This window comes from Quercus suber, unplaced genomic scaffold (assembly GCF_002906115.3).
Source record: "Quercus suber isolate HL8 unplaced genomic scaffold, Cork oak 2.0 scaffold_282, whole genome shotgun sequence".
Lineage (NCBI taxonomy): Eukaryota > Viridiplantae > Streptophyta > Magnoliopsida > Fagales > Fagaceae > Quercus > Quercus suber.
Genome location: NW_027069738.1, coordinates 638,897 through 653,413, shown reverse-complemented (window position 1 = coordinate 653,413; position 14,517 = coordinate 638,897). Strand labels below are relative to the sequence as shown.

The 14,517-nt window shown below is 33.1% G+C and overlaps 1 protein-coding gene across 1 annotated transcript; it reads left to right on the top strand.

Moving 5' to 3' along the window:
* Window positions 1-4,089: 4,089 nt before the first annotated feature.
* On the top strand, window positions 4,090-6,665 carry LOC112022926 (proline-rich protein 4). The gene is made up of 2 exons (XM_024055548.2): window positions 4,090-4,369; window positions 4,970-6,665. Exons 1-2 carry the CDS (start codon window positions 4,222-4,224, stop codon window positions 6,286-6,288), a joined length of 1,467 nt encoding a protein of 488 aa, XP_023911316.1. The 5' UTR covers window positions 4,090-4,221; the 3' UTR covers window positions 6,289-6,665.
* The last annotated feature ends 7,852 nt before the right edge of the window (window positions 6,666-14,517 follow it).

Below are 14,517 nucleotides of genomic sequence, written 5' to 3'. Positions count from 1 at the left end.
TTTCTAAACCTGATTTTGTTTCCAAAAACCTTCCTTGATTTAATTGATGATGTACCTTTTCTGTTGCTTTTGTGTAGACTGTAGAGAGCTACAATATGAGAGAGAGAGAGAGAGAGAGAGAGAGAGAGAGAGTAGAAAAAAAATTAATGTGATGTGGTTCAGCTTTTTTTGTTTTCTGAGAAAGGTGATTTGATTCAGCTTGATAGCTTTCATTTACAGTAAAAAAAAACCTTTGGAGGATGTCATAAAAAAACCTTAGAGCTTTTTTATTTTTTATTTTTATTTTTTTATTTTTGAAAAATGAAGATATCTAGACATTTTCAAATATCTAATTACATTTTTTTGAGCTTTCATCTAGCATAGAAAACCTATGTTAACCATAAACTAACCTTAGATGTAGTACATCAAACCTAGACTGATGTCTTTAATAAATCCTATCAACTATACATCAGAAGTTGAAATTAAAATAAATAAATAAAGGACTAGGTTTAGAGTGTAGAAGGATATTAGTATTACACTATGTTTTGGACAACTTGCTACTGACAGTAAATAGAACAAGGAACCTACACCATGCAGTTGAGTATTGGTTATGACTTATGAAAACAAGAAAGACCAAATTTAGTTCACTTTCATAAAGTGGTAGGCATGTCATGTGAGCATAGTTATTATAATCAGCCAAGCTACACCGCCAAAGAGTCCTTCCATTTAGTGTAGTATGCATCAAACATCATGTATGCATCAAACATCATGATCACAATGTGTATCCCGTGAATCAAAGCATTTGGAATTTGGGGATTCTTTTTGTTACTGCAATTGTGTAAGTCGACAGATTTGTATGTTGAGCCTTTTCACTTTTCAGGCTTCTATCAAGTGATTTTCCGTCAACATTGTAGGCTGTTGGAGACTGGTTCATGGAACAGGCTGAAAACATTTTGTTGAAAAAGTGTTAAAATATACTTGTATCTTGAAAAATGCAGGAAAAAGTGAAAAAAAAAAAAAAAAAAAGGAAAAAGTGAGATTTTAAAAAATTGTACATAAAAACTAAAAGTCAAAAGCTAAAGTCTGAAAATAATGCCAAACAGCTTCTAAGCAATGCATCTACCAAAGTAGGCTTCTCCACAAATTTTGTGTTTCCTCATGCCATTTCTGATGATTTAAAAACCAATGTCTAATTATATTATACCACTGTAACAAACTTCTTATAATTATTGTCAAATGGAGGCACATGATCATTCTAATATATGTTTACAACATTAAGATATTATATATTTTTAGAGTAAATTGCATTTTTTGTTTCTCAAATATGAGGTTAGTTCGATTTTAGTCTCTCAATTTTATGAGATTTGGGATGCTAGATATCCATGTGACACAACCTAATTGAACCAACCTAATATTTAAGTGATCAAACTCAGACCAACCCTATATTTAAGTAACCGAAATTGTAGCAATCTCAATTAAAGGAATCAAAAATCAAATTTACCAAGCTCCAAAAAAAAAAAAAAAAAATCAAATTTACCTCAAATTTCAAAGATGAAACTATTCATTTTTTCAGAATTTTAAGGACCAAAATCAATCTTATCCCAAATTTCAAGGATCTTTTTTTAAGCAAGAAAAAAAAGAAAAAAGAAAAAGGAGATGTTATATTTCACTTCTACCCAATAATAATGAGCATAATTACTCATTTCAAATGCCCCAGAAGCAGTATGCTTGTGTCAAATACCAAATGGAATATATAATATAGAACTTTTCTCTTGGTTAGAAAAGCTTCTTTTAACTTGTGACAAAGATCTGTGAATATTTTCGGGTGAAGAAAGTGAGAAGCAATTGAATGGAGATCAGTACATATAACTCTTTTTTTTTTTAACCGAAATGATAGAACAGTACATATAACTTAAATGTATAGCATATAGGTACTTCAGTTTTTGAAAAGCAAAAATCTTTTCAATGCCTCTTGCTCCACCACCTACTAGTACTCCTTAGATTCAAATAAAGTAAATAGCCCTGACTGTGTACTATTAGCATTTGGGTCCGTTTAGATACAGTTGAAAATTGAAAATTGAAAACTGCAAAATATTGTAGCAAAATAATTTTTAAATGTGTGAATAGTACTGTGGGACTCATTTTTAATGAAAAAGTTGGTGAAAAGTGAAATTTGTGGGTCCGTAAACAGAACCGTGCACTATTCATGAAAAAAGTCAAATATTTCAGCTAAAAAAAAAAAAAAAAAAGTGCTGAAACACAAAACATGTGTTTGGGAAGTGCAATCGCGCTTCCCAAATGCACACTAAGCAGCCAGTACCATGAGGTTAGATTCAAAGGAGAGTGAAGGTCAAATAAAATAAGTGAAGCCCTAGAAACATTCACAGCAAAACATCTAAAAAATTTAGCTTTTACCAACATCAAAAGTTTTATTTTAACATTCAACTCATTAAAATAATATATCTAATGAGTTGAATGTTAAAATCATTTAACATTCAACTTATTAAAATAATATATCTAATATAATAAACAATAACTACAACAATCAACACATTAAAATACTTTTTTTAACAACCCACATTATTTATTTATTTTATTTTTTTAGTTTAAGCTACAGTACTTCTCTAGCAAGTATAAGTGCTTGTGGGGTGTGGAAGGTAAGGGCTAGAGTTCAAGTCTCCAGAAGGAAACTTCACACACATATATACTTAGATTAGGTTAGAATAGAAATTTTATTTTGTAAAAAAAAAACCTTGGTATTGTTGAAAAAATAGTATGGAGTGAATAAGAAATTGATATTTTCTATATTCACTTGAATATATTATTATAAGAGGTGAAAATCCTTGAGTCCCACATTGGAAATAATAGAAAATATGAGCTTTGGGCTGGATATTGGGTTAGGCTTTAGGCATGTGTGGACTAGGCCCACTTATCCAATTAATAATAATAGTTTATTATTTTATTATTGAGTCAGAGTCTGTGCACAGCAGTTGATATCTGAAACAGTGTTTCAGTTTTACGTTACGCATAGTTTCATGGTCCCTCGTTCATAGAAAAGAACTTTTCAGAGAAAAACTCAGACAGTGAGAATTTTGTACATTCATTGTGTCAAAGAGAGAGAAAGAGGCATTGAGTAGTTCGCAGAGCACGACCTTGAGTGCTTCTTCTTCGTGCTGTTTGATCATTTTTTCCTGGGAGGCAGACATCCACGAGTCTCAAAGCACCACAGATAAAGTGTGAGAAACGAAATCTGCTTTAAGGAGATTGTGTAAAACACAAGACTTGATCTCATTGTTCATCCTTTAAAGCATCTGGTCTGTGAGTCTTCAATTATTTGCAGATTTCTATTTATACATATTCAGTATTTATTAATTGTGTGAGGTTTTTATATCTATTTGTGTTACTGATTATTCTTAAATCTGTGTATGGTTCCTTTTACTTTATCACATCAGTAAATTGTTGAATAAATACCCAACAGGTATTTCATAACTACCACAGTCCTTTATATGCCTCATAATTGCTTTATGAATAAAATTTATTCTGCAACTACCTTGAAGTTATTAAAGACAGCGAAAGCATTATTATCTATAATATATATTGTCCTTCTACAAGTGTGTACAAATTTAAAATGTGGTGGACTCTGGAACAAAATTGGTTGATAACTGTAGGTGATCCACGTGAAGTTGATGTGTACTTCAATAATCTCAATGTCTTTAATGTGCCTTCTATTTTTGATAGCCTCTCTAACTGTATGGTCTTAAAAAAATCAAATAATGCAGTGCCATTTGCCAATTTTGCAAAATAATGAAAAACTTTACGGTAATCCAACCTGTGTTTTTATAAAAAGCATAGTATTTATGAGAGCTGGTAAGTAGGTTTAGAGAGATAAAGAGAACACAGAAAGATATAAGTTGTGTAGTTGAGAGCTCATTCAATGAAAGATAATGGCCTTAGATGATAAAGGCAAGTGTGCATCGTGACTGTCTTTCTCATTGAAATCTATAATTCATTTCAATAGGTCCTTATCCTTAGCCTCATGTGAGGCTTTAAAGTTTGGTGTCGGTGAGCCTTTCATATGATCATATCCTTGCTTCAATATCACTATATAATAAGGCTTTTGGAACTCTTATCACTCAAACCATAGAAGCATATAGCTTCTTAGCTCATAAGCTACTTTCTTCAGTTTTTAACACTTCATCTCCTTGCTTCATAATTATTGGGAGCCAAAGGAGTGGTTTCCCAATGCGGATTCTTCCTTTGTGCTTCTGGGCCACCTTGCTTTTTACAGCAAGTTTCTGCTATGGTGATCATAAGACAGTTGAGGTAGTTGGGCTAGGAGAATGTGCAGACTGTGAGCAGAGTAACATTAAGATTAAACATGCCTTCACAGGTATGGTTTTCTTTTTTGGAACCATCATAAATACTGAATTGTTCATGGTTGATGTATTGTTTCTTTTTTATTCTACTCATGATGGGTGCATTGTTCTTTTAAATGTCAATGTCAAGTTTGCCTTGTAAAAGTGCAATGTTGACATGCTTTGACTTGAAATGCTACTATTTGCTATTCTTGGTCCCATATTTTGTTTAGGGTAAAAGTTATGGACATTTCCTTTGGTGTGACACATCAAAAATATTGTTTTTATCTTTTTCAATGATAATTAAATTCATTTAGGTCAATGCTACCACATGATTAAATTTAATTGAGGAACCTAAAATACGTCAAGTAAAAAATTATACTTAAGTTTTAATCTACATTCTAATACTTGAAAATGGTAAAAATAGAAACTACCTAACATAGGAGTCCAATAGCAACAACTGGTCAGATTCAAGATGGCTATTATCTAGTCAGATCTGATACTGTCTGTTATTCTTATTTTCTTGTGTTTTGTCTCAATCAAATTACTGACTTTTTTCTTGCATATGATTAATGATGCCATATACAAACAATATTGAAAAACAAGTAATAATAATTTTGTGTATCATTGTGCAGGGCTTCGTGTAACAATTGATTGCAAGCTAGAAAATGGACACTTCAAGACAAGAGGGGTAGGGAAACTCAATGAAGAAGGAAAGTTCGAAGTGTCTGTTCATCATAAGATTGTAAAAGATGGAAAACTGAATGAAGAGTGCTATGCACAGCTTCACAGTGCATCAGCTGCACCATGCCCTGCACATAATGGCCTTGAGTCTTCAAAAGTAGTATTCAAGTCCAAAGCCAAAGGAAAATACACGTTTGGGTTGGCTGGTAAACTCAAGTTCTCCCCTGTGACATGCACTTCAGCTTTCTTGTGGCCTCACTATAAGCACCCACCACTACCCAAATTGCCACCTTTGCCTAAGTTGCCTCCCCTTTCTAGGTTCCACCATCCACATTTTAAGAACTTTGGTCATACATTTCCCTTCCCTCCTAAGGTGTTTCCACCACTACCACCAAAGGTCTTTCCTCCCATATTTAAGAAGCCTCTTCCTCCACCAATACCCAGCTCCCCTCCTAAGGTCTTTCCACCACTACCACCAAAGGTCTTCCCTCCCATATACAAAAAGCCTCTTCCTCCGCCAGTACCTATCTACAAGAAGCCATTTCCTCCACCAGTTCCTATCTACAAAGAGCCACTTCCACCTCCAATTCCAAAATTCAAGGAGCCACTTCCACCTCTTCCTAAAAAGCCATGTCCTCCACCTATTCCAGTTTACAAAAAACCACTTCCACCACTGGTTCCTATCTACAAAAAGCCACTTCCACCTCCAATTCCAAATTTCAAGGAGCCACTTCCGCCTCTTCCTAAAAAGCCATGTCCTCCACCTATTCCAGTTTATAAAAAACCACTTCCACCACCAGTTCCTATATACAAAAAGTTGTTTCCACCACCTGTACCTATAGACAAGAAACCACTTCCTCCACCAGTTCCTATATACAAAAAGCCACTTCCACCACCTATATACAAGAAACCACTTCCTCCACCAATTCCTATATACAAGAAGCCGCTTCCACCACCTTTACCTATCTACAAAAAACCACTTCCTCCACCAATTCCCATATTCAAGAAGCCACTTCCACCACCCGTCCCTATCTTCAAAAAGCCATTTCTACCTCCCATTCCAATCTACAAACCAAAACCACCAATATTCCATAAACCTCTTCCTCCATTCCCAAAGATTCCTCCATTTTTTAAGAAGCCATGGCCACCCATTTCTGAAACCCCTCTTCTTCCTAAGCTACCTCCTATACCCAAGTTGCATCCAAAGTATTTCCCACATCCCAAGTTTAAAAAATTCCCTCCCTTGCCACCTTTTCCTTCTCATCCTTAGGCCACAGCAGTATTTGCCCCAAATGTAAGTGGAAACAATGTTGTATTGTGTGATGAAGGTTAGTGTGGAAAATTTATAATTTATTGCTCCAATAAAGCTTTTAAAGTAGGGATATGATGGAAATGAAAAAGCAGAGAAAGAGAGAGAGAGGGGGGAGGGGATTGGGGGTAAGGTGAATCATTGTTTATTACTTGCAGAAGTTAGACGCGTGTGGACTGGTTTTTTGTGACATTGTTACCATGGGACTTTCATGGATGTTCAAATTCATCTGGCTGTTGTAATAATTTATAATGGTACTATCTCTGTACTCTTGCATGATATAGATCCCCCATTGTAATTATTTGATACATTCTCAATGAAATCAAGTTCTGATTTTATTGCTTGTCTTCTGCATGCTTTGTTTCATGCATGGCTTCTTTTTAGTCATGCAAGCATGGTAGTGCCTCTTTCAAAAAGCCATCATTTGTGTATGTGTATGCTTGTCCCGTTGTGCTTATCCCTCCTTGCGTGTAATATCAAGTTTTATAATTATCGTAAATTATAAATATTTATTAATAACTATCATAATTATCAAGATTCATATTTACATACAAAATAAAAGAGAGAAAAAAACTATATTTTTAGATAAAAACATATTTTATTAAACTTCCTAGAGCAATGCACAAGTTGTTGACTAGTCAAGGAAATGAAATTTAAGGCATGAATTAATCAACATATTATAATGCGTGCCATGTGAAGAGCTTGATAAATTATAGGAAACAATAAACAGCAAGAGATTAAGGAGGAGAAAGGATCATGGTAAATATCCATATCTCACATCGTTTACACTTGAACTGTGATTTCTTGATTGGTCTCGGTTGAATCTCCTTCCGCAGCCAAAAATTGACCCCTAGGGTTTGGTGATTGTGTTGATAAGCTTTGAGCCAAGCATAGAATGGAATGACTTTAGAGAACCTCAAGTACAGGTTGGAATAAAATGGGATGTTTACAATCTCCAAACGCAGTTTCTTTATCATTAGATGATGTGAGTTCAAACTTTAAATAAATTATCAAAATCATCTTTAGGGTCATATACGATTTTAAATTTTAACTAATTTTCTTGTTCTTCGGTCTTAACCCCTCTGAATTTCTTCAAATCCTTCGCAAAAATTTTCCCGCAATAAAAAATCTATGTGCACATGATTGATGTCTCCAGTAAAAAGCACTCCTTTGGCCCTAAACCATAATGGTTCTTGATCAAGATATGCAATAGATTGATGGTAATTGTAATAAGAAATTGATGTAATCAAACTAAAAATCTGTCTTTTGATTGTTTAGAAAATTATTTTTAACAAATTTTTGCAATGGTTGATTAGTTGGTGGAGGAGGAGAGTGGCAGTAACGGTGGTTTACTTTCTCTCTTAGAACCAACCAATAGTTGTGATATCACTATTGGTCCTAATTGTGTGATGGATGGTAATCTCGTCAAGGTGGTGATCACCATCATATTTGTAGAGAGGATGATTAAAGACACAAACGAAGAGTTTTATATTTATAGACTTGCTCATGTCTCTTAGGAAGAGATGTGTCTCTTCACTAAAAAAATGATTAAATTCAAAGAAACAACTCTCAACCAATAACTAACTAACGTTAATTAATTAATTGTTTTTTTTTTTTTTTGAGAAAGTAATTAATTAATTGTTAATACTGATTAATTGTTAATACATATTCATTGTTTTTTTGAGAAAGTAATATCAGAATTAATTAATTGTTAATATTGATTCATTAGCAAAGAAATATCATATGCTAGACCACTAAGCAGAGCAGCCATTATTGCATGAATGAGGGTGCACTATATTAAAATATGATCATCCATCACTTCACATTAACATATAAGATAATGTAAACTAAAATTTTATAGTGTCAGCGTATTTGATTTTGTTATATAATAATAATGTATTAAAGTTATTTTGAAAGATCTTATTCTTATATTTACATACACATAAACATAAAAATAATTGTTAATAAAATAAATTGGAGATCTTAATTTTCCTAAGACACCAACAAGGAAACATGAAAAATATAAATTAGAAAGTGTAATCATTGACATATGTTAATTAATTAATTTTTTTTACTCAAAATTTTTGCCTTAAGTTTTATTTATTTATTTATTCAAGCCTTAAGTTGATACCATATTCATGCATATTGTTGAATCCAGATTGTCAACATATTATGTTTTTGCCCCCCATGTAACAACATAAGGCAGCAAGGAAAACCCAATTCAATTGATAAACCAATCAAAACCAAACAAGACATAATTAAAATAAAAGGAAAACCAACAATTTTACAAATTAAGCACAACCCATTTCAATCAATTTCAAATCAAACAAATATCCATAATTATAAAAAAAATAAAAAAATAAAAGTTTTCAATACAAAAATAATGTCCATGAGCTATTTTTAAAAAAAAAAAAAAAACACACACACACACACACACATTATCTTTTGCTTTCCACTCAATTGCCTTCCATTTGATCGCTCAAGGGGTTAACACATAGTTTCAGGCACCCATGATAAATAAAAGTATTTCGCACTCACCATAAATTTTAATGACTCTTATTAGTGTTGTACAAGTGATTCAATACACATTATAATAGTGCTTGTAACCAATTGTTTGATTAATCCGGATAACAATGCTAGCAAAAATAATCATTCTAATACAGATGTTTTCATTACACTTCATTAGTTATAATAAGTTAGATTTGTTATTGTAGGGACATGGGCCCAAAACCATATATTGGGCTTTGGGCCTTATCCGAGAACGTTATCATGTCCGCAGATGGGCAAATGGTTAAGGGGGATTCTAGTTTGGAGCCTCATGAGTAAGAAATGAAAAGAAGGTGGTCCGAGGAGAATTTCCTCCACGGTCATGACATATACAACCCAGACACGCATCCCAACCACAAAAATGACCTCCATGGAAGCCCCATTGTAAGAGGTGTGCCTCATGAACACACAAGAAGAAAGGGAGTCCGAAAATATCTAAGGAAAGCTTGCTACCCCTGCATTAAATGCATTGCAGCTACTTTTCTAATTGCATTTATGTGGAGAAAACCCCTAAACAGTGCTTCCTTAGCTATTGCAACTAACAGAGAGCCAAATAGGGTGTCTGATTGGACGGGCACTCGAGTAGTAGCGTGAACAATTGACAAATGGAGGCCAAGATCAGCAGGAATGAGATATATAATGTAAAAGACCCCTGAAGGAAGAGGGGGAAAAAATACAGAAAGAAGACGGTAGCAACCAGAGCTACATTTGTAATCAGTTCCATTAATCTATATAAATATTTGCCTCCTCGGATAACACATTCACCCAATCTTACGCATTTTGCTCTTGCATGTTTGTCTTTTAAACTCATCCTATCCCTGATTAGATTCACTAGGACCTAATTCTTTGACCCACTCTCTACAAATTTATTGTACTTGGCTCATTAACCCATAATTCCATACACATATTGGGCTTGGGCTGTAAACCGTGCCCTTACAGTTATAATATTATTATAATAAAATAAAATTATTTTGTATATTGTCCCAATCAATCAAAATAGAAGGTCTTCTGTTGAAGTCAATTTGTTTTTTATTTATAAATTATGCTTCATCAATCCCTAATCTTATTTAAGTAGCTCTTTATTAACTTCAGTAGCGGCATAAATTCTCCTTAATCCAACGTCCATCATACTCTAGTAAAGTAAAAATGTAAATAATTATATATATTTAAAATTTGAAAAACATGAATCGCATGCAATTATACTTATTGTCAAAGTCACAAAATTATACTCCCCTAAAGGTCAAAGTTACAATTTTCTTTAAAACTTTATTGTGCTTTAGTCGGGTTAATTACTATCAAAGTAAAAGTTTGATAAATTTTCAAAATTAGATTATAATTAAATTTAATACTTATAGCAATTAAATTCTAACTATGTCTCCTCCTACTATACAATAATAATAAGGCTTCATTTGGGAGGAGGGAATGGAATAGAATGGAATGGAAAGGAATAAAAATAATCATTTTAGAATATTATTCCCTTCCCTTATTTTGGAGTTTTAATGGAGGGAATAAAAAATTCATTTCTTTATTTGAGAGTTTAAGTAGGAGATAATAGAATGGGTAAGAGAGAACACTCATTCCTCTCTATTCCCTTGAAATCTTAAATTTTCATTCCTCCCAAAATTGGGAGGAATGGGAGAGCATGAAATTAGATTTAATGATTTTTTTTACTAAAACTCCTAAAATACTCATGTATATTCAACTTTTTATTTTAAAATAGGGGTCTAAAAGTAATATTGTCATAAAATTATTCCATTTCATTCCCTCAATGTTGCTCCCAAATAAGATTACTTATATTCCATTCATTTATTTTAAGGCCTTGTTTGGGAGGAGGGAATAGAATAGAATGGAAAAGAATGAAAATAATAATTTTAGAATATTCTTCACTTTCCTTGTTTAGGAGTTTTAATAGAAGGAATGAAAAACTCATTTTCTTGTTTGAGAGTTTAAATGGGAGATAATGGAATGAGTAGGAGGGAACACTCATTCCTCTCTATTCTCTTAAAATCTCAAATTTTCATTCCTTCCGAAATTAGGAGGAATGAGAGTGAATGAAATTAAATTTAATGATTTTTTTACTAAAACTCCCAAAATACTCATGTATATTCAACTTTTCATTTTAAAATAAGGGTCTAAAAGTAATAATATCATAAAATGATTCTATTTCATTCCCTCTATGTTGCTCCCAAATAAGATTACTTATATTCCATTTATTTTCATTCATTTCCATTCCTTTATTTTAAGGTCTCGTTTTGGAGGAAGGAATAGAATGGAATGGAAATGAATGAAAATAATAATTTTAGAATATTCTTCCCTTTCTTTTTTGAGAGTTTTAATAGAGGGAATGGAAATCTCATTTTCTTGTTTTGGAGTTTAAGTGGGAAAGAACTGAATGAGTATGAGGAACAATCATTCATTTCCATTCCTTTATTTTAAGGTCTCGTTTGGGGGGAAGGAATAAAATGGAATGGAAATGAATGAAAATAATAATTTTAGAATATTCTTCCCTTTCCTTTTTGAGAGTTTTAATAGAGAGAATGGAAAGCTCATTTTCTTGTTTGCGAGTTTAAGTGGGAGAGAATTGAATAAGTATGAGGAACACTCATTCCTCTCTATTCCTTAAAATCTCAAATTTTCATTTCCCCCGAAATTGGGAGGAATGGGAGGGAATAAAATTAAATTTAATAATTTTTTTTACTAAAACTTCCAAAATACCCTTATATATTTAACCTTTTATTTTAAAATAGGGGTCTAATAATAATATTGTCATAAAATGATTTCATTCCATTTCCTCCATGTTGCTCCCAAACAAGATTACTTACATTTCATTAATTTTCATTCCTTTCCATTCCTTCATTTTAAAACATCCAATCAAGGTTACTTAATTCCATTTTATTCAATTCCATTATTTTCCATTCATTTCTCTTACTTAAATACATTTCATTACTTTCCATTCTCTTATTATTATTTTATTTTATTCTATTTTTTTCCCTTATGAACTCCCAAACGAAGCCTAAGGATAGGAATAACAATAATAATAGATAGACAATGCTATAAGTTGTAACAAATATAAATGTTTTCTTTTTCCTGTCTAATTATATAAACTTAAAATGGGATGTGTGTGTGTGTTTTCTTCAATATTTAATGATCTTTGATATTGTTTTGAAGGCATTTATCTATTTTATATTATTAAAGAATATAAGTTTGTATGTTATTACATTTTAATAAAATATCAGTAGGTTCCAGTTAGCTCAACTGGTAAATTCTCTGATAGTTGTATAAGAGATCTGTGATTCAATCTCCGCCTACACTAAAAACTAATTGGTGTCTTGGTCTGATAATAAAGAGTTATCATTAGGAGTAGACGTCATAGGATAAAATTCTCTCAAATAATAATAATAATAGTAATAATAATAATATCATGTCATTACTTGCTATCATCAATATTATCTGTAAGGACTCAATTCAATTTAAACTGAGTGTTGGGTTTCAGCCCAATAAACCCAAACAATAAATTTATAGAGAGTGGGCTGAAAGGCTTAGGCGCTGGCCGTTGATCACCATGGCCAAACTTATCTCAAAAAATGGCTAAGTGTTTTCTTACAAACGGGAGAATGCTCCTCGGCCTGTGGCCGAGGAGGCCTTCCTCTTTTCCCCCTCTCCTTCTTGGGATTACTAACTCTTCTTTTATAGTTTTCATCTTCCTATCTTCTGCTTCCATCTGTTGATCATCTATTCGCTTTTCTTCTGTTTTTTTTTTTTTTTTTTTTTTTTTTTTTTTTTTTTTTTTTTTTTTTTTTGCGCAATAAATACTTAAAATTTAGAACCCTTATCTTATGCAATCTACTGCAAAACAAATACTTATAACTTGGAACATTATCTTTTTCAATCTATCGTAAAACAAACACTTAGAAATTAGAACTTAGAACTTTATCTCATTCAGTCTACTGTAAATCAAAGTCTTATAACTTGGAACATTTACCTGGTGCACCGGCCAGCACCCTTATCCTTCCCACAGACGGCGCCAATTGTAAGGACTCAATTCAATTTAAACTGAGTGTTGGGTTTCAGCCCAATAAGCCCAAACAATAAATTTATAAAGAGTGGGCTGAAAGGCTTAGGCGCTGGCCGTTGATCACCATGGCCAAACTTATCTCAAAAAATGGCTAAGTGTTTTCTTACAAACGGGAGAATGCTCCTCGGCCTGTGGCCGAGGAGGCCTTCCTCTTTTCCCCCTCTCCTTCTTGGGATTACTAACTCTTCTTTTATAGTTTTCATCTTCCTATCTTCTGCTTCCATCTGTTGATCATCTATTCGCTTTTCTTCTGATTGTCCGTCCCATCAGAGGCCTTATCGGTACTCAAGTGGCTCGCTCTAACCAACGTTATCCTGTCAAAGGGTTACCTCCCCATTAATGCGGCCAGGGGGGTTAGTTGAGTGCATTCAATGCGATAGTGACAACTTACTTTGGGGTTAAACCCTCCCCAAAACTGCCCTTGTCAGGCCGAGGACAAGGTATCCTCGGCCTGGTCCTAGGAAAGTAGGCTCCCCCCCCTCTCCTCAGAAATAGTTTGCACTCCTCGGCATGGGCCTTGGGCTTGCTATATGATGGGCCGAGGTTATCAGGCCCACGGGCCCCACATTATCAATACCACTATAATGAAAGTACACATAAAAAAGAAGAAGCCCAAACATAAATAAAGATATTTCAAAGGATGTCATAAATTACATAACATTAACTTAAACATAAAAATCATCCAACGCATACAAGAATTATATTGCGTTAAGGTATTGGTTTACCTGTAACGTAGTATTGTATCTTTTTATTATTTTTTGCTTACACTTTATTTATATGATAAATATAACACAAACTTAATTTTCAAATGTACACATACCTTATATTCCTAACCAAACAAAGAGAATACCAATAATTTGTAAAAATAGAAAAATAAAATAAAATAAATATCTTTAATCAATTAAGAGGTTAGCAAACAAACATGATAAGCCATATTAATTAGAAGATATAATCCTTAAGATATGTTACTTTCTCGATTTCTAGATCACATTTTAATCATATAATAATAACTCGTCATTGAATTATAAAATTGATTAGTTGTTACATATTATCTTATTAATCATATGTAGGGTTGGTATTTGTGGCTCAAGCTCAAAAACAATTAATTTGTAGAGTATGGGTGAAAGAGCTAGGTTAAGTATGTGATTGATAACGATGGATCACAACCTTGAAACACAAGCCAACATGAATTTACACGTGCGATCCGAAAATCCGAAGAGCTACACTATTGTTTATCTGATGAACAAAAATCTTAGGGTTACAATCAAGCTCTCTTTCTTCCTCCCTTCTTGTTAGGAGCTTCCTTCCTTTATATAGTCACCCTTCTCCTCATCTCCATCGTCCACTTGTTCCTCATCCATGAGTTTGCTTAAGTACATGTCACGTCAGGCATCTTCTTTTAGCTCCGTGTGAGTGGCAGTAGGTTAGGATGCACTGTTCAGGGGTCTTCTCCACATAAATGCGGCCAGAAAAGTTGCTGCAGTGCATTAAATACAGTGGTAGCAGCTTTCCCCTTAGATATTTCTTCATCCTTATCGTTCCATAGTATACTCAGAGCTTATCTTGAT

Coding starts and splice junctions, on each gene's coding strand:
- LOC112022926 (XM_024055548.2), top strand. CDS start 4,222: ATGCGGATTCTTCCTTTGTGCTTCTGGGCCACCTTGCTTTTTACAGCA. Junction 4,370..4,969: donor GATTAAACATGCCTTCACAG/GTATGGTTTTCT, acceptor ATCATTGTGCAG/GGCTTCGTGTAACAATTGAT.